Source organism: Calonectris borealis, chromosome 6 (assembly GCF_964195595.1).
Source record: "Calonectris borealis chromosome 6, bCalBor7.hap1.2, whole genome shotgun sequence".
Lineage (NCBI taxonomy): Eukaryota > Metazoa > Chordata > Aves > Procellariiformes > Procellariidae > Calonectris > Calonectris borealis.
Genome location: NC_134317.1, coordinates 7,891,420 through 7,913,335, shown reverse-complemented (window position 1 = coordinate 7,913,335; position 21,916 = coordinate 7,891,420). Strand labels below are relative to the sequence as shown.

Here is a 21,916-nt window from a genome sequence, read left to right as displayed (position 1 = left end):
CTGGTAATGATGGTAGTTAACAGACTTAACTGGCCGTGGGTGCACATTGCAAATACCTTATTTGTGGGTTGGTTGGTTAACTTTTTTTTTAAGAGTCTATTTTTAATTACCAATTGTTCTCAACAAGATTACAATTTGTAGAGCCCTATTGTAGAAATGGAAACTCAGAAGTGTTAAGAAGTTTATTCCATAGTTCTGACGCACATTTGAAGTCATGAGAGGAGCCTGTAGCGCTAGTGCATACAGGGTGTAATAGTGTATACCAGCCTGCTTTGTTCTTGGCTTAGAACATCCCCTTTTTCCATTTTGTTATAGCATTCTCCTCTGCTGTCTGGTTAGCTATGTGGTCTAACCTTTTCCACGAGGGAAAGGTATTAGAGATTCTCTTCTACTGGAAATAATGAGAAACAGTGAACTCCTGGAAAGAAGGAATGTTATCTAATAGAATCTGGGCAGCTAGAAGGTGGGGATTATGTGGAAGTGCCTCATGGAATTCACTGGAGAGTTTTTTTTAAGCTCCTGCTGAAGGATAAGCTTCTAGTTATGGGGGGGAAACATAATGACTCCTATTCCCATTTTTAATCCATCAGTTAGAGTAGACCAATAAATTTGTGTAGGGGGGGAAAAAGGTTTTGCTTTGCTTATGAGAAAGTAAACCCAGGCCAGTCTATCCTCTCCTGTAGGATGACAGCCTCCAGGGTAGGAGTTACAGAAGCTAATAAAAGCCAAAAAGAAGTATTTGATATATTCATGACTCTTTATAATGCCTGGGTGTGTGAGTTTTCGGAAAATTAACAAAAATTTTCTATACTCTGCAGTGCAGAGTATAACAGTAGTTCATTGCCCGGTTCTCTTTTTCCCTTGGATACTGCTTTATGTCCTGTTTGGGGTTAGCTGTAGTTTGTTGCTGATCTTACTGATTAAAAAAATACTCTTAGGTTCTCTGCAGTGATTTATGTGAATGCCAAATCCGACTATAACAGTAGTTAGATACACAACACTAGAAGAACGTGTGTGTGCATGTGTGTAAGGAGACTACTTAAAAGATTATTCTGACATTAATGTAATCTGTATAATGTGTCCAAAAATTAAAAACTATTCTCTTTGACAGCATTCAAAGTACAGACCCTGCAATGGATGTATTGTACATATAGGTGTTCACCTATATGGAATTCATTATGTGATCAAAAAAAAAAAAGGAATTTTCTTCTATAATATCCTGCAAAGAAGTCTTTACCACGAAGAATAATGCTCCCAGTGCAGACCAGGTGAAAGAGAATAGGTGAAACCTCAGTGAAAATATCAAGGGCCTTCCAGAATTATGCCTTTTGTATATATTTTCTTAGGGTTATTATAGACTTGTCTGTTGGGAGCTAATTGGGTTGATGGGGCAACACGTGTGAGATGGCGCAGCGTTATCTAGATCAAAAGAACTGTGAAGCCATAGCCTGGGGTAGAACGACAGGAATAGCTGGCTTGTGTACTAATGTAAGGAGGTAACTGTTGAATAGAGAAGAGAGAGAGCCAGCAGTTATGTTGAACCTGCCGTGCACAAGAAGAAAACAGGTATTCCAAAAGCTGCCGTCTTCAGCTAAAGGAAAAAGACTTACTTGGTTTTTTTTTTCCTATGATACTGTTGGTCAGGGATGACAGCCGAGATGCATGGAGTGTGCGCCACTGCCGTTTGCAGCCAGTAAGAGTGGAGGCTTTAAAGATGGAGCACAGAGGTAGCAGAAGAGGGGAATAACAAGCATAGGAAGATTTAGATTTAGACCTGTCACAGGCCACAGCAGTCTCAGTACCAAAAGATATTTTTATATATTTTTTGTTTATGTACACCTATAAAAAGATCTTTTGGTACTGAGACTGCTACAGTCTGTGACAGGTCTAAATCTTCCTATGCCTGTTGTTTGTTATTTATTATTTCCTATGCTTGTTATATTATAGAAATGTGTGTTTGTGTATGTATCTATACATGCGCATATATTTTATATATTTTTTTTTTAACCTTTTTACTTAAAAATAGAGGGTCCTGATCTCCTGTTGGTCAGGAATGATAGCCTCCCAAGATCCCACCTCCCCTCTCTGGAGCCCCCAAATCAAAAATACTGCTCCATTTGCCTTCCAGCCTTACTTGGTACACAGGATTCTTCAGAGTGGTCACTCGAGAAATACAGAAGGGGGATTATTCTGCAGTAGTACTACTGAGCACTGTGGTAATGCTACAGATGGGGTAGTGATAGCAGTTTCTCACAAGCAAGAAAATTATAGATCCCTGCTCTGGGTACTGACTTTAGAAGTATGATAATTAGCATATCATAATAACTGGCTTTTTTCCTACCCCTTTGTTCAGAAAATGTTTTTCTTCCTTATTTGGGTTCTGATAGTGGTTATGTGCCAGTCCAGAAAATTATCATGGCTTTCATACTGCTGATGACAACTACGTTTATCTGCTGGCACTGTGAACTAACCTACTGATGTTTTTCTAAGTTGTGTTCACAATGCCAAACTGAAAAAATAAAAATGTTTAGAAAGGAAATTAATATCTTTACAGTACGAACGTTTTTGTCCTACTTCTGTCACATCAAAATTTCTTTTAGTGTGGTACAAACTTTCATTTCAAGAGTAGTCTGACTGTAAATGGCAAAAGTGATTAAAATCTGTACAGCCATTTTATAGCACATTCACAGCTTCAGAAGGCTTTTGCATCAGTTGCTTGTGAATTGCTAATGAGGAGCTCAGTATAGGCTCTGCGCATTTTGGTGGCTGTGCGTGGTGTCACTGACAGCACGACACCCAGCTGTTGATTTTCTATTGTCTCGGAGGCTTCAGCGGGTGCCTCAACAGACCGCTTCAGCGCGGACCTACGGACACTGAGTAATCAGCTAAGCATGTCTGTGCAGTACGCTCTCTAAAGGCGCACGCAGAGCTTTGTATGAGATATTATGGAAAGCACGTCTTCAATAACTGCATAATGGAGCAAAATGCCAATATGATGCAGGTATGTGAGTTCTGAAATAGGGTATTTAAACACTGAGAAAGGAGAAGAATAAAATGTCTGTCGACAAATTGCAGTTTGCATTTGGTTTTCCTTTTTTCCCCACAAAAGCCTTTTTAGGCCTAATCAATTAACAGAGATCATCAGCATCCCTAAATCTCTCCTTTCTTTCAACATTGACTTTAAAAAGACTTTTTCTTATATCATCTCATTTAATAATGGCATTCTTGCTAATTTTTATTTACTACATATTCTGCTTGTGCTAGGATTGGAAAACCATTATAAATATCTCTGCTAAAACAAGGCAATTTCTCTCGGTGGCAAAAATGGGGGAAATGTCTATTTTTTAAAAAATGTTACTGTTATCTCCATTCTTATGAGGACCTATAATTAAGATTAAACTTTTTTTATGAAGATAAGTTTTGAACTGAAATATAGATCTCAAATCAAGATAGGAAGAGTATTTATAGTAGGCTACATAAAAATGTTTTTTCCTACGCAGGGTGTTGATGATTGTCTTTTGTGTTGTGGACCAAATCTCCTTTTGTTGAGATAACAAGTAGTTTTGTGTGGCTGTTGAAAATCATGACACTTGATTCCATGAAGGTCAATGGTCATTTATATTTTTTTCAAGTTTCTGCACTTTCAAAGCAGACATCAGAACTGCTATGGCTTTGTTATAGACTGAGCAAAAATACACTGCTAAAAGATTAATGTTTGTTAGGTAGACAGTATTAAAATTCTGATTTGTTGTTACATGATGTTTATAATCAACAGATTTTTAGCTACCAGATGATGTATGTATGTATCTTGGTGATGTGATGCAGTATTTTGTGAAGCTATGGAAACTATACATAGGTAAGGGTATTGATAGTGGCCCATGGAAAGTTTTGTTGCATTTCTCTTGTTGTTTGCTTTGGTGTTTTTTTATCTGTATTTTACTTTATGCAGGGAGAGACCATAATGGTATGGTAGTTCAGGAAGTTAGTGATTCTTGTTATAAAGGGGAAAGAAAGTGCCTATTGTATTTGAAGCTTTTGCTTCATAACTTTTTTGAAAACCAAGCCCATTTCATGATCTTTAGTATCTAGGGTCCTAAACAGAATCTTTAATTTGGCCTGGTAACTCTAGGAGTCTATTCCTACTACCAGCTGTTGAATTTTGTGTGTCTATTTTAGAGACACTTTTTTTCTTGTTCTTATTGATGGAAATACCAAAGGAAAAATGTAAACATATATTCTAAGAATAAAACCTGAATTCTGTATAAAAAATTATTAGTTGCTGTGTGCAGTTCTGGATGGCTGTTTGTACCTTTTAAGAAAGCTGCTGTTTGAAGAATATCCACTGAAAATAGTCGCAGGCGATGCTTCAGTTTATTTACTTAAAATATCTGGGGAAAAAAAATCAGTCTTTGACTATTTTGAGGTTTTAGTTTGCTACTGTATCATCTGAGGGTACTTTATTTGACGTTACATGTTTTCTGCATGTACTTTATTTTTTGCCTATTTTCTGTTAAGTGTTTTGAGTAGCAAGATGATTTTTTTGCTGCATCTTAACTGAAAATATTTACTCTTACTTCTGTCTTGTTTCTGATATACTAATATTAATGCTGAGCTGAAAAGACTCTTGAAGATATCTTTGGTATCTTTACTTTTATATTTGGTAATATAAAACAAGTTTTTAAGGTTTTTATATTAGGGTTTTTTTTTTGTTGTTTAAAGCAACCTTAAACAGCTCAGGTATACTTACACTTTTATGACATTTAGTGAGCATTGATAATAGCATAAAGTGAAAACCAGTTATTTTTTCACAAACTAATAATTTTATTTCCGACAGACACAGGAAAAGCATATTGTGACTCTCTCTTCCATTTTATGGTCTTAACAGTACAAATCTAGCGTCAGGGAATGATCTAATAACAAGTGATTGTTCTTCGGCTTTTAAGACTGGTTTTTAATAAGACAACTGAATATTTCTATTTGGTAGTTTAAAACAGGTAGATGCTTCAGTTTTGGGTCCTTGATCTGAGTGACTTTATGACCTGAAGGTATTAAATAGATACACAACAGTATTATACAGTGATGCGGAGTATTGTGCTGTGTGGTATTCCAGAGTTTCATGGAATTGTTGGAGGCTTTCTAAAAATATATAGTTGAAAATGAGTGAAAATTTTGTGGAAAAAAATTATGCAAGATGACAAAAGGATGATAGGTGAGCATGCAATGTAAACAAAATAAGGATAGAAAGGGAAGAGTTGGGGATTGCTTGAAAGATGAAATGGCTTGAAGTTGGGGGAGGGTGCTGGTGTGGGGACACAGATACGGAACTGTATGTACATCTGCCGTAGAGCTCCCAGAGAGGAAACAGCTTAGGAGACAGGAGGAGTTTTTCTGCTGTCAGTTAGGTTTCTCTGAATGGTGTAAGCTAAGCCAACAACATCTTCCGTCAGCATAGTTGTTTCTACAGAGCTTTTGCTGGTACAGCATTGTCATGTGAGAAGGGCATTCATTTTTCACCTCCCAAGCCAACAGAACTATGCTAGCAAAACCTAAAGATATGTCATGTTGTATTTCATAAGCATTTCTAAATAGTTCTTTCCTCATGCCTTTAGACAGGCATGGTCTTTGAGGGAGGAGGGGCTTAACCATTCAACATACGTATTTTCCACTAACCTAATGCTTTGCTATTTCTGAGGTATGTCATTTTTGAAAGGTTAATGCTGTAAGTGTTCAGGCTAAAATGGCTTTTGTCTGCCAATGTATGTAACCCTGTGCAGATGCTTGCCAGTGAGACAATGATATAAAAAATAGCTTTTAGTTAACTGTTTTGAAGTCCGTTTCGGAAATTATTTTCTTTCCCTCTCTCTCCCTCTTCAGCTAAAAAAAAAAAAAGGTGAGAACAGAGCCTAGGAGCTACAACTTTAAATAGCGTATAAACCATTTAAGATTATTTTAGTTACCCTAATGAGAGTGGACTAGCCACAGAGTTGTGTTTTATAACAATATGCATATGCTAGCCAAGTTGGTTTTCATCCAACACAGATTGTTCAGTGCTAGAACTGTAATTTCATCAGAAACTCTGCATCTGTTGAAACATGCGGGCTGAACATTCCTGGTCTGTCAGGAGGACTTTCGTTGTTCTTCATCTTGTGTAGTTCCCCTAGTCAAAACATGAATTGTAATGGGTTTTTTTCTTAGGCAGTACCCTAGTATGCCAACCCTTTCCTTTTCCTAAAATGGTTAAATTGTCTGCAATTCTTTTTTAAATTGAAAGTGCATATTTTGGCACCATACAAAAGGAAAAACACCTGAAGCTGCTAGATTTAATAGTAAGAGGGAAGCACCTTAGCAGAACCCCTTTGTCATGTTACATTGTAGCAGGGGCTACATCCTGAGGACTGTTTCATTTGTCATGAGGAAACCAGACAAAGTTGTTTACTTCCTTTGATGTACTTTGGACTTCTAGGATACAATCAGAGCAAAGTGAAGTCCAAGAAGAGAACTACTAAGAGAATGATAGTGCTCTGTGCAGAATGGAACACCCAGCGCTCCAGATTACTCTGAAGAAGCACTGTATAGTGCCAGTGTTTTTTTCAGCCTATTAGTGTACATTTAAAGTTTTCTAGGACAGAATTTTTGAGTTTGTGGATAACATGCCAACAACAAACTCCTGCTGATCTCCATAAGTACTTTAATACTGTAGTTTCCTATCAATATGTAGAATAAAGATCTCCCTAATCTTGCTGGTTGTTGTCGTGGTTTAACCCCAGCCAGCAAAAATAAATGCCACGCAGCCGCTCGATCACCCCCCCCCGGTGGGATGGGGGAGATAATCGGGAGGGCACAAGTAGGAAAGCTCCCGGGTTGAGATAAAAACAGTTTAATAATTGAAATAAAACTAAGTAGAACAGTAGTAATAACAATGAGAACAACAACAATAACAGAATACACAAAACACGCAATGCACAACGCAACCGCTCACCGACTGCGTGTCACGAACGGGGGGCGAGCCCCCCCCACCTGGTTTTTATACTGAGCGTGATGTCACATGGTATAGAATACCCCATTGGCCAGCTGGGTCCACCACCCCGGCTGTGCTCCCCCCTCCCTTTGCAAGCATCACCCAGCAACAACCAAAGCATCAATGGGCCATCAATGTTCCTTTCACACCGAACCCAAAACACAGCACACCCCCCAGGCTACTGGGAAGAAAGTTAACCCTGTCCCAGCTGGAACCAGGACAGTTGTTAAATTTCTTATTCTCATGTATGCAACTATATTCCTGAAGGAATTATCTTGTTATTCTTTGTCAGCTAAGCATTTCTATTGAATTCAGTAGTGGACTCACAGGAGAAGGTGAAGCAGGGTTAAAGAGCCTTAGATTACTGCTCAGAATTTAAAATATAAAAAAAGGGGAGGGGTAGTTACTAATAATACGTCTTGGTTTCTCACATGCCTATTACTGTGAAAGCTGTCCTCTTTAAAAGCTTGTCAACTACCTTATGAACAATGGTAGTGTCCTAGCCTATAGCCTGAGTGTGACAAAGAGGAGCATTATATTATTTTTTTTAATTTTTTGAGAGATTGTAGTATGCAAAACTTCTCATTAAAGAAAAGGAGGTCTTTAAGTATAATGAACTACAAGACTGAGGGCAAGTTTCAATTTTTGCTTCTGATATGCAGCATTATTGTTGTGCAGATAATACAGTGCTGGTAACCTGTACCTGTCCAACGTGCATATAGGTTTGAAGTAGATGTTTGACATATATGTTCTGGTGAGTCTTGCTGCCGTGCTTTAAGACAATGTCTCTTTCTGTCTTTCCTTCCTCTCTCAAGGCTGTTGACTTTGCACCGAAGTCAGTGGACGGGAAGGTAGTACGATGGCACCTTGGTCACACAAGTGCAAAGCCCTGTATCTTGTATGCAGTCAGTGACGGTCTGTGTGAGCTTAGATACCAGGCCAAGCTGGAGAGACTGGGGTGTAAATATGTTCTCTTCTGCCAACTTCTACTGTTGTAGTAGTACCTATGATAGAGCGACAGGACAGATAAATAAGAGAGCAGATTACTTTGTATAACCAGTGCAGCAGGATTAACTAGAGCATACCTATAAGAGCCTTTTATCGGGTTCGCAATTGTGGGATTTTCCTTCTGTCTTCTGAATTTCCTTTGGAGGGAGTTTTCTCAAGAAAGTCTGCAAATGTTTTCTGGTAAATTTGATGCTGTCTCTGTCTAGTTAATTTTTAAATGATGTCTATACTCAGTAGGTAGTAGGACATAACTTGTATAGACAGTGGGATGCATCCAGTCCTTTATTAATTTTGGAAGAGGTAGAGTAACTGCACATTATGCTTTTGTATTCTGATTTATCATCAGACTGTTTTGTTTAAAATCTGATTACTAAATAGCTTGGTAAATTGAATCAGATAAAAAGTATGTCCTGATGCTAATGTAGTAAATAGCGTTCAGTTGTTAACTGATCAATGTATAACTTTAAAACCTGTGTAGATGGTATCATCGGGAAAAGCATAAATCTTTGATTTAAGTCCATTTAAGTCAATGCAGCATGGATTCATTTTTCAGCATTTTTCAGTACGTAAACGTAAGCAAGATGAGGGAGGTTTTTTTGCTTCATGCTTCAAAAATGGACAAATTTCTTATTTAAACGCTGTGTTATTAATAAGATCAGACCTGCACAATATCATAGTTCAATAGGGAGGCTGGGATTCTTTGCTCCCTACTTAGTTGTTTAATGGGTCTCAAACTTTAGACTTAAGATAACATGCAGCAAACATGTGCAAAGAGTTACATGTGTGTTGGCTTTTTTGGAAAAAAGGAACAGCTGCCTCTGCATAATTCCAGTTTCTATGTCTCAGTTGTACAGAGCTGCTTTGAATTTTCTGTTAAATGAATGGTAATATTAAGATCAGCTGCTACATTTTTATAAAAGCTGTGTGGTAGATTTTAAAAATCTTTGAATCCTTGGGCCACAGAGGTAAGTAAAGCACTAATTGAGAGAGGAAGGGCGAAACTTTGTTTGCAGACCCTGGCTTATGGCTCTCAGAGCATCTGTGAGTGTAGCTTGGTCTGTTCGTGGGCAGAACTGTTGATTTCTCTGGAATCCTCCCTTGCTCTCCAAGTCAGGATTTTTAAGGTTGTGTGGGGTTTTTGTTTTTCATTCTCCCTTCCTCTCCTTTATCGCCTGAGGCAGTTTCCTCCAGTCCTTTTCCCGCCTCTCCCCTAAGGAAAGTTTCCCAGAAGGGACTAATCTGTTCTGTGCCAGTTGGCTTGTCCATCTTCTGTCTCAGGATTCATCTACAGGCTCTCAGTTAATAGATACTTCCCCCCCCAAATATTAATCTGCACTTTCACATAGCTTTATTTTAATCAGGCTGGTGCTGTTGAAAAGTGTCCTTAATTGACTACTGGGGCAGAGCTGATGTAAAAGTCACCACTGCAAAAAGAGGGAGGTACAGCTGTTTCTCTGTCCCTCTTGCTGCTTACTTCATGCTGGCTAGTGCTCATATAAACTTCTTGTGCACCACCATAGCTCAGTAGCCCAGCAAAATCTACCCTAGCAAAAGAGCTTTATGGTTCTCAGCCACTTCATGTTGAATCACACCATGGAAAAGTTCAGCAAACACCAGAGCTGATGCAAAGGTGGAGCTGAGACCACACTTCAAGAGCATGGGGCAGAGGCTACAGGGAGAAGAAGCAGCAGCAAGACCTCCCCTTTTTGACAGCAGTGAGTTCTCTGTTGATTTAGCTGTCTGAGGCATTGGTCTAACTTGCCAAAATTAATTGCTTCTGAGAAGTGTGTGTAGTGTCCTCAAGAACTAAGCAGTCGCTGGATGTAGTAATTCTCTTCTTGTTAGTTTTTGTTAATGTAAGAACGAGATAATTTTGACTGATACCTTTCTGCTTAAGGCATAAACATTTTCCCCATTCATCCTAACAAAGAAACATATGTAAGAGTCTTCAAACATCTTTTTTTCTAGAGAAGGTTCTCACCTTTCTCAAAAAAAAAAAAAAAAAAAAAATTAGCGCTTCCACATCCAAGGAAGGCTTGTATCACCAATATGCTGGGGGTATCAGAAATCTTCTGTGTTACATCCTGTGTTCATCTTCCCTAGGATTGCTTTTCTGAAAGACATGAAAGACTTTGGATCTATGAAGTCTCTTAGAAATGCTTACAGGAAATCTAGAGGTACCAGAGAGAATCAGTTTCTGTTTCATTTAGCATATGGAAACTATATAACAAATGTAACAAAACATACAAATTTTTCACATGTATGTAAAAAGCTGGGGCAAATACCAGATTTTCTTACTGTCTCTGTGCCTTAATGTTTACTTCCCTCTCGCCTCCAGCTGCTTCTTGGTCCTGTATCTCACCTGTCTTTCCTGTGGTTGCTGGCCTTCTGGTGCTGGGATAGACATACAACTCAACTACTGCTTCTTCCTGCTTTAAATTTTAATACATTGATTGGTTTTCCTTTCTTTTCTTTAAACTTTAACGAACTTTAACATAGGTATACAGTATAGCAAGTATGACTTTCTCTGTACTGTTTCACATAAACTTGGTCTGGTTTCAGGAAGAGTACAGATGGATAATTAAGTTCCAGCCTTTAGTGCTTGGATAATAAAGTTAAAGCAACTTCTGAACAGAAGTACAGCTTTACATGTAACTAGAACAAATGTTGAGCGCTGAGACGAGGCGCTACATACCGTCTGGAGATTTCTGAATGACTTGCAACAAGCCTCACGGGGAATTTAGCACTGACTGATTTTGACTGTCAGGTTAGGCGGTAAACTTCTTATAATTGTAGTAAATATGAGGTAGATGGATATTGTCCACAACAAGGAACACTCTTTAGACCTGTGCAAGAATTCTGTTGAAATACCTGGTGAACAGAAGCCTGTTTAAGAAATAAATTTTCATTTTACCTTTCCACTGACAGAGTGTCCACTTTGCATGTTGAATGTAGATTTTTCACCCCCACCCTTCTAATCCAGTTTCCTGCCCGGAATTTGATTGATACCGGTTATTTTGACAGCAATGATATCAATAATAGCTTTAAAAAGAACAAAAAAATCACATTCTGTCTTTTACCTTCTTTTTAAAAGAAAAAGAATTGATTTCTTCTGTCATGGGCAGAGCAAAAGCTTCCTATCTACATTGCCAACAAGAAAGAGATAGAAGTCTTGATGCCTATTACAGAAATTGGATAAAGTTGAGTAGATCCTGTTCCCAGAAGTATCCTCACTCATTACAAGTCAATTTAGCATGTTTGCATATGATGATTTTCAAGTCAGAACCTGAAACAAAGGACCCAGTGGTTTTCCATGTGTCATGATTCAGAAGGCTTCTGTCATAAAACTCAGCAATGGCTTTGCTTGATGTCTTGGTTTTTATCACTTGTCCTCTGGGTTGTGCAAAAGAAAGCAATGAGAACACAGCATTGATGGTTTTTATGATCTTCTGACTGAAAAGCATATGCCTACATAGTACTAGACTTCCATCTCACTGCTGATAATAACAATTTTCCCTCTGAAAAGGGGCACATTCAGAATAGTTGCCTAGACAAAGTGGTTACGACTCTTCAGAAAGAGAGTTAATAGAACTTAAGATGAATGGTGGCGGTATAGTGTTACCCGTATGATGAAGAAGGGGAAGAGCATTTTAAGTGCAAAACCAGGTCATGTTCTACCCCTAATATTCAGTCCTTTCAACTGTTTGGATAATTTTAGGGCTGAGGTATCTTATTAAAATCTGCTAACCTATATTGGTCTATATTGCCATCCAGTCTATGGCCAATGTTGGGATTTGGTGTAAATCGACTTAATCAGTTTGCTTAGTAGAACCTGTTTTCTTTCCAAACAATAAAGTGAGTCCTAAGGTTTACCTTCTCGCTTTATTCTCCTTTTTCCTGTCCTGCATGGGACACAAGAAATTAACATCCAAATGTATGGGGAGGTGAAAGAGGTGGGATGCATAAGGATGGACTGTGATCTGTCTCCCCCCTCAGTCTGCAGCATATAAAATTCCTTAAGTCTTTTTTGATCCAATCTGTGCAAGTTTAGAAACTAGAACCAAATTATCTCAGCTATGAAAATGGTCTGAATTAGAGGAAACTTCAGGGATGGAATGTTATCCAAGTACTAGAAACTCACTATTGTGGGTCACAAACACAAGGTTGCATTACCAATTTCAATCTATGGCTGTTATTACTCAAAAAAAAATTTTTTTCAGGTAAGCAAAGTTTCATCTTTCTATTAGGTGTGTTTTACTGTTAATCTGAAGCACAGGGTTTGTCATTTACTCATGGGTGTGCATGTAGTGATTCCAGTTGACTCAAAATAGCTACATTCTATAAAACCAGAAAATATATATTATTTCATGTGTATTGAAACTACATAGCTTTTCCTCAATTCTGTCCCTTTTACTGTAGGTTATGTCCCTTTTACTGTAGGTTATGTAGCACAAAATCTGCAGGCTTTCAGTTTACCTGCAGGTGAAGAATCTGTTCATAACAAGTTATAAGCAGATTTGCAGTTAGGTTGTTGTAGAAAATGTAAGGACTTTTTTCTTGTGCATCAGTTTTCTGGTTTGGTATAGGCAAGAAAATATGTTTGCAGCATGAGTTTTGCTAACTGAGTATGCTGATAGCCATTTTTTTTAAATGGTGTTGCAAAGGAACAGGAGCTCTTAGTGAATTTGATAGAATTAAGGTGTGGATTACAGTTACTACATTTGTGACTTGTGTAGGGAGTAGCAATTAAATGACACTTAATTTTCAAGATTATATTTGCAACTAGACATAAACGTCTGTAATCTCTTTTTAACATATCTCTAAATACAATACAAATCGTATGTCAGTCAACAAAAACAAACAGCATCTCTATTCAAGTCTTGTTTACAGTAAAGGTTGTTAATCTGAGCTTCTTCATAAGTCTTAAATCACCATCTGGATTGTCTGGAAAGACTAACTCAACAACCAGAGAGTACTGCATATCTTTTGTTGCATTTCTGCACCTTTTTATTTCCAATTTGTTCTTTCATCTATAATCCTTTCCCTTCCATTAGGTTCAGTGAATAGGGTCTTTTATAGGCCTGACCATAGTCCGTCTTGATCTTTCTTTTCCATACTTCTTTGCAGTAAGATTTATTAAGTCAAAATGTCTATAGTGTCTCATATCTCTTATCAAACTGTATGTTTCTTCAGATCTAGAAAAGTAATTGTAGCCAGGCTTTAATCTCGCCTGCCTGCGAGGAAACCTGGAAGTCTGTGGGCCATTGTGCTGCTGTTTCATGCCATCGCAGCCTTCTCAGTCGTACTGAGGGAGTAGTTCAGCACGAAGAGGTGTTCTCAGAGTTGTAACTATTTATGATGAATTAACATATCTTAGCACTTAGCACTTTTAGCACTTAAGGAAGAGGTGTTAAATGCTACACACTGTATAAACGAAAATTCAAAATTCTTCTTCCCCAAATCTCTTTTGCAGGGTTTATCTGGGGGCAGAGGGGAAGTACGTTATTCTTCATTCTTTATGTGCGTGTATCTTTTGAAGTGTTGCTTTCTGCTGTTTTTACAGTTGTTGTTTTCAGGGAAGAGATCAAGAGATTGCAGTATCTTTATGCGTATACAAAACAATTTGAATACAAGCTGGTGATACTGTTGTGGAATGTAGAGAAAGAATATAAAGCATTTGCTTTCTTTCATTTCATTGTAAATCCTACTTCCCATCTTCTGTTCTGCGAGTTTTTCTTGAAACAGGATATGGCTTTTTTCTCATGTAAAGTCAGTGTTATATTTAGCTAGTTTTCTGTTACAGTATTTTATAATAAACTCTTTGTTGAATTATTACATTGACAAAACATTAAAACCGATAAAAGACCAGGCACTGTCACAGCCTCACCTTGTAATTTTGATATTAATTGCTTTCTAGTGACCTCATACTGCAGAGTGCTTAAATGCTTTCATATTCTTTCATCTAAGATGCAACTTGTTGGAGACATTAAGATCTTGCACAACTTGTCTTTCCATCCTTTCTTCCTGCATGTAGTGCAACTCTTCATTTTGAAAGAGAACAGTTTAGTGCAGGTTCTTCACCTACATTGATTAAAATCATGTTTATAAGCATGTTGTAAATGTCTCATTTGTTTCTTAATTTCACTTCAAACAATTCTGATGTTTTTCACTTGTTTGTTTGTTTTCCGAAAACAATTCTAATTATGATGTTACTCACATGGAAATTAAGTAGCTCAACTGAGGTGACCGAAGGTATTCTTGATGTCTATTGTCATTTATACTGGTTTTAATAAGCCCCTGACTAGTCATGAGAAAAGTGTTTGGGGAATGCAATACAGAGATCCTTTTCAGCTATTTTATTTCAGTGTATCTTTCACAGGTTTGAAAGATACTTATTGTGTGTGTTCTTTGCTTTAAGGTATTTTTGCTATATTCATAGGTTACATTTTGTTTGCTACTAGATATCTGTTGTTGCCTGGCACTTCAAATGCATGCTTCCTTGTGGGTGGTGATATTACTTACTTCTCAGGAAAGCAAATCTGAAGAAGAGGGAAGATGAAACATTGTCAGTTTTGTAGAAATTTGTAAATCCTCATTCAAGGGCAATCACTTCGTTGAATAAAAGAAAACTGTGTTCTGTAATTCAAGTTGCCTAAAATATGGATTATGTATTTTGCTTGTAGATTATTAGCTATGATAAAGAGAAAAATGCTGTGATGCTCACAGGGATTTGTGAGCTTTCATGGCCTATTACTTCTCCACACTTGCTGGGCTGCTTATTTCAGACTGTCTTTTCAGACTCTTCTGGAAGATACCTGCTTGTTTATAGAAACAGAGTTTCACTAGGAATGCCAGCAAAATGTTTATTATGACTACTTGGTAACTCTGTAATACAGAAATATCTTGGAAGTCTGATGAAAAATATTATTACTGCTGATAAAAAGCAAGTAGAATGAATAGATATGTCAAATGCTGATTTCTTCTGTGCTTTTTTTTCTTGAAATGACTATTTAAGTTTTTGAGTTTCATCATGTTGCCTCTCCCCTCCCACCCCAAATAAAAGTATCATGTATTTCCTGTGTTGATTTTTAGGCATTCGAAAGGGATGTTCTTGCTGATTCAAGACAACATAGTTCTGTCCAGGACTCTACACTGGGGATAAGGACATGGGACTCCTCCTGCCAGATTCCAGATGGTTCATTACAACTGACATCTTGGTTGACAACTGTGAAAAGGAACTTTGGATTATTTTATTTTATTTTTGTGGGAGACCACAATCCCCCAACTGTAGGACATATCAGGTACTAAATCAGATACTTACTTAGACTTTTCCATAATGTTATTTGATTGTTAGTTGTTTTCTGTGAAGGACTTTAAGCATTCAGATCTTATTCTTTGGGTTTTTTTAAGAAATGTAAAATTCTTGGTTTTACTTCTTGCACTGTAGCTGAGTAATGACAAGAAGTTGTGTTTCTTATTAGGGAAAATTGGGGTGGTTCTGTTGTAGCTTTAATCATTAGAGTTCTCTTCATATAGTATTTAAAATTATTATTATAAATTATAATTACTGATAATCATTATTATTATCCTAATTACCAAAGCTGTCTCTTTCTTTCTTCTTTGTTGCTTTTAAGAGAGTGCTTAATTTTATTAAGACTAGTTTTGCTACATTCAGTAGGTAAAATAGTTCCTGCATTCAGAACTTGTCCAGTTGTTATCTGGCAACGAGGAAACTTAAAAGTTTTAATGAGATTTATGGATCTTTGCACACTTGGTGCATTATGATTCATCTATTTACTTTCAACCCTTTTAAAATAAATCTATATGTAATTCTCTTTTCCTTTCAAATGAGAAAAGCTGCTCTTGTTTCTGTTGGAACCTAGTTTGATTTGGAGAATCTGAATGTTCAGGTGTTTATTTTAAAATACAGAAGGGAAAATCTGCAAGCGTTATCCTGTAGTGTAGCTCTTAGTTCTTGTTTGTATAGATGTCTTGTTATTATAAGCCTCTAGATAAAAGTGGCTAAAAAGAAAATGATCACTCTCTCCCTCTGATACAAGACAGGAAAAAAAATCATAACAGGAGGGGGAATCCTTTTTGTGGCAAAATCATGTTTATTTTGGATAGCTGTTTAGGTATGTAATTTTTTAAAATTAATTGAAAATTACTCAGTGGTCCACTTTTTCTTTGTCCTAAAGGTTCCATATTTCTTGTAGAATTTTAAAGTAACCTTTTCTAATGAGGATGTCTGATATTCTTACTATAAAAGATGAAACTGATGCAATGAAGGGTTCAGAAGCTGAATTTAAAGATACAGACCCAGTTGAAAACCTTATAAAATCAAGAAGTCAGGAGCAGATTCAAGCGGAAAAGGATGAAAATTGTCCTGATAGCAAAAACAATATGCCGGTAAGAAGCTTTTCACTTTATTTTTCACTAGTATATCATGTTAAATAAGTCTGTGTCGTCTTGTTGTCCCTTTCTCATGATCCTCTTACGTGTTTCTTCGGTACAGGTCAGGAAAACTTGACCGGTATTAGGGAAACAAGTAGGATGATTATTGCTTCCTCTCTCCTCCTTTGCCCCACTTCTCTGTTTATATTCATGTAAATATGAGGGTCAGTCATTTTTAATTTTTTGAAGTAGATGAGCGGTTTGTGTGGGAATCAGACAATTTGTCCATATTTGTGTTTTCCTGAGTGCACACGTGAAGTTGAGTCTCTTCATTGTAGCAGAACGAGGGGAAAAACTCAGCACTCAAGCTGTCTTTTGCTGTTGCTGAGTCCTGACTGAGTTTCAGAGGCTGGGTTGTGTTAAGAATACACTGTATAGTAATAGTTTGATCAAAACACTAAAATGTTGAGTGTTGCTTGTATGAACAAAGCACTACAGCACAGCTCAGCATGTCTGCTCTGAGTAGGGGTGACCAATCTAGGGCTCGTGAGCTATGTGCAGCGTACAGGTGGCTCAGATGTAACTTTTACAGCAGAGCTATACAGCATAATGCTGAAGTAATCAGATGTAGGTAATCCAAATCCCCAGGTATCAGAGGAATCAAGTCAGCAGAGCTCCTGAGGCCAGTAGGTCTGGGTCCTGCCCTAGCCATCAGCGGAAGGTCCAGCCTCTTTCTCCCTACATCAATGGTGGAGTGAGCTGGTGAGCTATCATCCCATCTTGGCTGCTAGCCAGTACTCCCCGTACCTTCCCTTTTCGTCCCTTCTTCACTGCTCGACAATTTTGGTACATGATTTATTAGGTAGGAAAGTTTAGGCAGTCCTCATGCATATGCTGCAGAGCTGATGCATATAAATGAATGGCCTTTGCAAGGTGGGAGATGTACCTATAAAGAAATTGTGGCATCAATTTCAAGTGAGAAAGAGAGAGGGGAAATAGTATGAAAATATTTTGTGTTAAAGGAGAACACATAAATAAGGATGGGTTAAGAGTTTATGGCAGCAGATTTAATACCTCTGAGGTTTAGTTGTGCAGTTAGTATCCTGAAAGATAGGTCTCTCTCACATGGGACAAACTAGCTAACTCCTGACTGAGGCTGCCCACTTGGTCATTGAAGACTGTAAGTGTCTTAGATGAGGTGAGGAGTTAAGGAAAGCAACTGAAATTTTCTGGCACAACCTAGAAAACGGGGCAAATTTCTAAGAGAAAACACAGAAGCTTGTGTTAGACAAAACCTAGTTTTCTATAGGAATTTTGTATATAGGAATTTTGTATCTGTGGGTTAACAATAAACAGTTTTCTAATAAAAACCCTGATTGGGCTATGGGGTATGGCAGTATTCTCTTGTGGGTTGCAAAAACAGGACAGTAGCTTATTAGATTCTTGTTATTGAGAATTGAGTAGAAGGTTCTTCTGGGAGTAGTTTTGTTCAAGACTAACAATTCAATATTCCACTGAGTGAAGTAAGCGCTATCTGCTATGTTAAATTGCTTCCAAATAAATCTTGTAGACCACTGTGATAACAATACAGTCTTACGCTTTAATATCTGCTGGCTTTATTAAAGCTGGCATCAGTGTAAATAGATAATTTTATGGAAAAAATAAATCCTTAAAATGAAATACTTCTCTGTAACATATGAGAAATAATTGCTACTGAAAAGCTGGTAGATGTTATAGCTGAGCTGATATTTTCTTTAATCAATGGAATATCCCAGTAGTAAGCCTTAAAAACTAATTTAAGGTTTATTTATTTTCATACAGTTCAGTAACTTGGAAAAATCTCATTCACATTTTCTCATTCAACAAATCTCATTCAACAAATTTTAGTGTGGAAACTTCTATGAGACTCAAGTGGCAAATCTGCCTTCCTGCAAACAAGTGTTGCTGTGTAGTCAACAGAGGAATGAATCTGTTGGTGCTGTCCATGGCTGTGGGGCTTGGCGAGGGGGTTGGTTGCTTGGTTTTGTTCTTGTACAGGAGTAATAGCTGGTGGCTGAAATCATTATCTAGCGTACACACAATGGACTGAACAACAGTGTAATGAAGGCTGTTTGATGGAGACAGCTTTACTGTTGTCTTCATTTAGTGTTGATGTGAGTGTTGTGTTCAGGAGTCTCCCTCAGAATCAGAACATTGCTGTTACATGAGTAGTGTAATTAAAAACTGAGTTTGTAGGCTGGGAATGTTGATTTCCATAGTGGTAGGAAGACAGTCAATTACAAAGTGGAACCTTGCTAATGTAAGCCCTTTGCAACAATTGAAGTCAGTAAAAGTTTATGTCACTCATATGTGGTGGCTGCTGGTGCAAAGAATGTATGTGTCATATGTTTGAGGCTTTTTCATTGAAAGCATGTCTTATGCTAAAATACGAAACAAAAATTTTGGCCTGTCCATAGTAAACAAAACTTCTGGGAATAGTAGAATCAGCAAGTTTTTAACTAACGGATGATTAAATAGTTTGACTAGTGAAATTTCACTACTTTTCATTAAGTACAGGTTAAAAAGAGCAAAGGATTTGCTGAGAAATATTAGAGAAGACTATCAGAAGCTTATTGGAATTTGTTGTGTTGTTTGTTTACTAATTAAGTATATCAGAGGATGGAGTGGGGGGTGGGAGTTGTATGGGGTTTGATTTTGGCTTTCCTAGCTAACAGCTAATTGCTTAATACGTTTCATACCTATTGGCAAACTACAATAATACAGTTATTGTTTGATTTCTAAGTTGCTATTTAACTTCTTTACAGCCAAGTGAGAAACAGGCTGTGATCTTTCCTCTGTCTAAACCTATCATGGTTTGAACTCAGGTATGTTTCTGGATTTTCACCATTCCAGAAACTGGTGATTATATTTTGAAATGTAGCTTTGGCTCTAAATTCCGGATTATTTTGAGGTAATGTGCATTAGTAACCTATTTGCTGTTGCGTACACTGTTAGAGGTACAATGAGAATGAGAAAAATATCTTACTTGAGTACATGGCTAGCACTCCCAGTTTCTTTAAGCAGTGCAAGAGTAGCGTAATTGATATAGAGATTATTAGGGAAGATTTTTGAATTGTCATATTTTGAAGTGACCATCAAGTAACATTTAAATGGGACTGGAAATAAGAGGCACTCATATGAAAAGTACTTTTACAGAAGTCATGTGCATGTCAGCACTATGGTAGTTTTTGTGATCAAAAAGGTTTTGGTTCACCAGTCACTGTTGTCTCCCACCTGTTAATCTTATCCAGGTCAGGTGACAACATACTAATTCTGAATTAGCTATAATACAGGGTCTGAAGTTTGTTGCCTTTGTCACTGGGTGATGGGACAGGCAATACTTCATGCACTGTAAGGACTGCTGTTACAAAGTTAACATGTCAGGAAATATTGACAAAAAATTAAATAAACAGACTGGATTTATCTTGGAGGATAGTGCTTTTATTTACTATTAGGAAGATTTAATTTATTTTAAGAGAAAAAATATTTTAAAACTCCGTAACAATTCATGTTGGCTTATCTATAATCCAGAAAAGGAGGTTTGTTCTTATTCTACAATCCATGCATTATGGGGCTTGGGGAGAAAGAGAATGTTAGTTACAAACAGTTAAATACTGTTATCTCTGCACTGAAAAATAACCATTAATAAGTAGATATAAGATCCTTGATGGGATGATGATTGCCAAGGCAGTAAAAGACTGAGAGAAAGCAAGCTGCGTATCATACGTATCAGGAAAAGCACTTGCAAGCTGTAGAGAGTAAAACCAAAATACCACTGACAAAAAACCCCTCACGGAAAGATGGAGGCTGGTGCGTGAATGCAGGATGATATGGGCAAGGCAAATGTTGTATTAAGTGAGTATAATTCTGTTTGAATTTATGCTAATTAAGCAGATATCCCTGTCCTTTGGAGAAATTAGATTAATTTTTTTACGTAGCAACTAGACATCTCTCTTTCTACAAGTTTCTTCCCTCCATGCTAGCTCAAACCTTTGTTTTCTCTCTCTGTTCCCAGCTTGAGTTCTCTGAAGCCTTTCTTTGCCTCCTCCCCAGCTGTTTTGGTCTTGTCAGGATTTGCCTGTCTTTGTCTCCAAAATATGTGACTTAAATGATTGGGCAGAGTCTGTTTAGTTACTTTTGAACTGTTGAAAATGCCTCTGTGTCCAATGGTGAAACTATTTTTCCATCAGTCATCCTCTACTGTGTCATGGAAAATTGCTGTCACTACTCAATAATACAGGACAGCAAGTAACCATAGATGACGCTGTTGTTTCCTTCAGTATTACAAAGCTATCTGTGGTTGTTAGGACTGTAGCCCTTAACTGGATTTAAAATTGAGACCTCATTTAGAAGAAAGGTGAAAAACTGAATGTTCTTAGAACACTCTTTGTTCAGGTCTGTCATGTCATGCCTATCCTCCGAAATGTCCAAACGGTACTTTGGAAATAGAGAAGTACCTTCTCACAAAACCTTTCACACTTTGAAGTTTGCCATCTTGTGCCTGACCTGTTTTTATCCAACTTGTTTAGACAGCACAGCGATGATAGAGGAAGGTGTGTAACAGGTCCAGATCTTTATTTTGTATTTAATATACATGATCTGTGGAGGTAATTAGGAAAAAATAAAATAGGCAAATACTCCTACTGAAAGCCTGGATATATATGATTATATGTGTTTGGTAAACTCTACCTTAATTCCCTTTTTATTTTGTAGTTGGAAATGAAGGATAGTAGTTGGTCTTAAAAGTTGTTGGGGTTTGTTTTTTTTTTTTCTTTTAAAGACAAAACCTAATAATTATTTTCCTTATGCAACTGTTTGGAATACTTGCTTTTAATCTTGAAATCACACCCTTAATGACTTTAAATGGGGCATAAATTTATTTTTAATCTTGCTATCATTAACACAGTGTTTTCTCAAGTCGATAAAAGTCTTTGAGCTGCAAATATGAAGAAATTGCTTAATTTGCACTCACTAAGGATTACATATTGTAAAGTAGCTATAAATTGTTTTTCACAAATGGGGAACATAAAGATGCTCTGTAGGAGCAAAACTTAGTTCTGTCGTAATTTCTCTGCATTTACTAAAATTCGTGGACCTGAAAAGAGAGAAGATGTGCGTTAACAGCTACAACATGCATTGACTATCTGTTGTCCTGGAATTCCAGTGGAAATGTGGTTATCCTCTGTCAGCGTGGTTTTGTCAGAGAAACTGTGCCCAATCATCTTCAAGTTTTGTGAGTGCAGTTATATCCTGTGATATACTGTTGATATCACAGGACTTTGGGTTTTGTATTTCCAGGCGCAGACGTTACATCGTAGGCCTTTTCTCACATTAGCTGTCCCTGCAGTCCGGCCATACCAGATTTATTACAGTGCTTTTTACCTGCCAAGTGTGTGGGGCTTATTCCTCACAGTTGCAGCTGGATGTGGGGGCTTGTATTTCAGGTTTTGACATCCT

At 37.4% G+C, this 21,916-nt stretch overlaps 1 protein-coding gene across 5 annotated transcripts in view; it reads left to right on the top strand.

The window, feature by feature from the left end:
- Nucleotides 1–15,188: 15,188 nt before the first annotated feature.
- Nucleotides 15,189–21,916, top strand: part of R3HDM1 (R3H domain containing 1) — a 53,476-nt gene continuing 46,748 nt past the window's right edge. For 4 of the 5 annotated variants that reach the window (XM_075152739.1, XM_075152737.1, XM_075152738.1 and 1 more), the window contains exons 1-2: nucleotides 15,189–15,327; nucleotides 16,225–16,435. In XM_075152739.1, the coding sequence (XP_075008840.1) occupies nucleotides 16,265–16,435 (171 nt within the window). In that variant the 5' untranslated portion in view covers nucleotides 15,189–15,327; nucleotides 16,225–16,264. Of the gene's footprint in view, nucleotides 15,328–16,224; nucleotides 16,436–21,623; nucleotides 21,693–21,916 lie in introns of all 5 variants that reach the window. The other variant, XM_075152735.1, reaches the window with a different exon arrangement.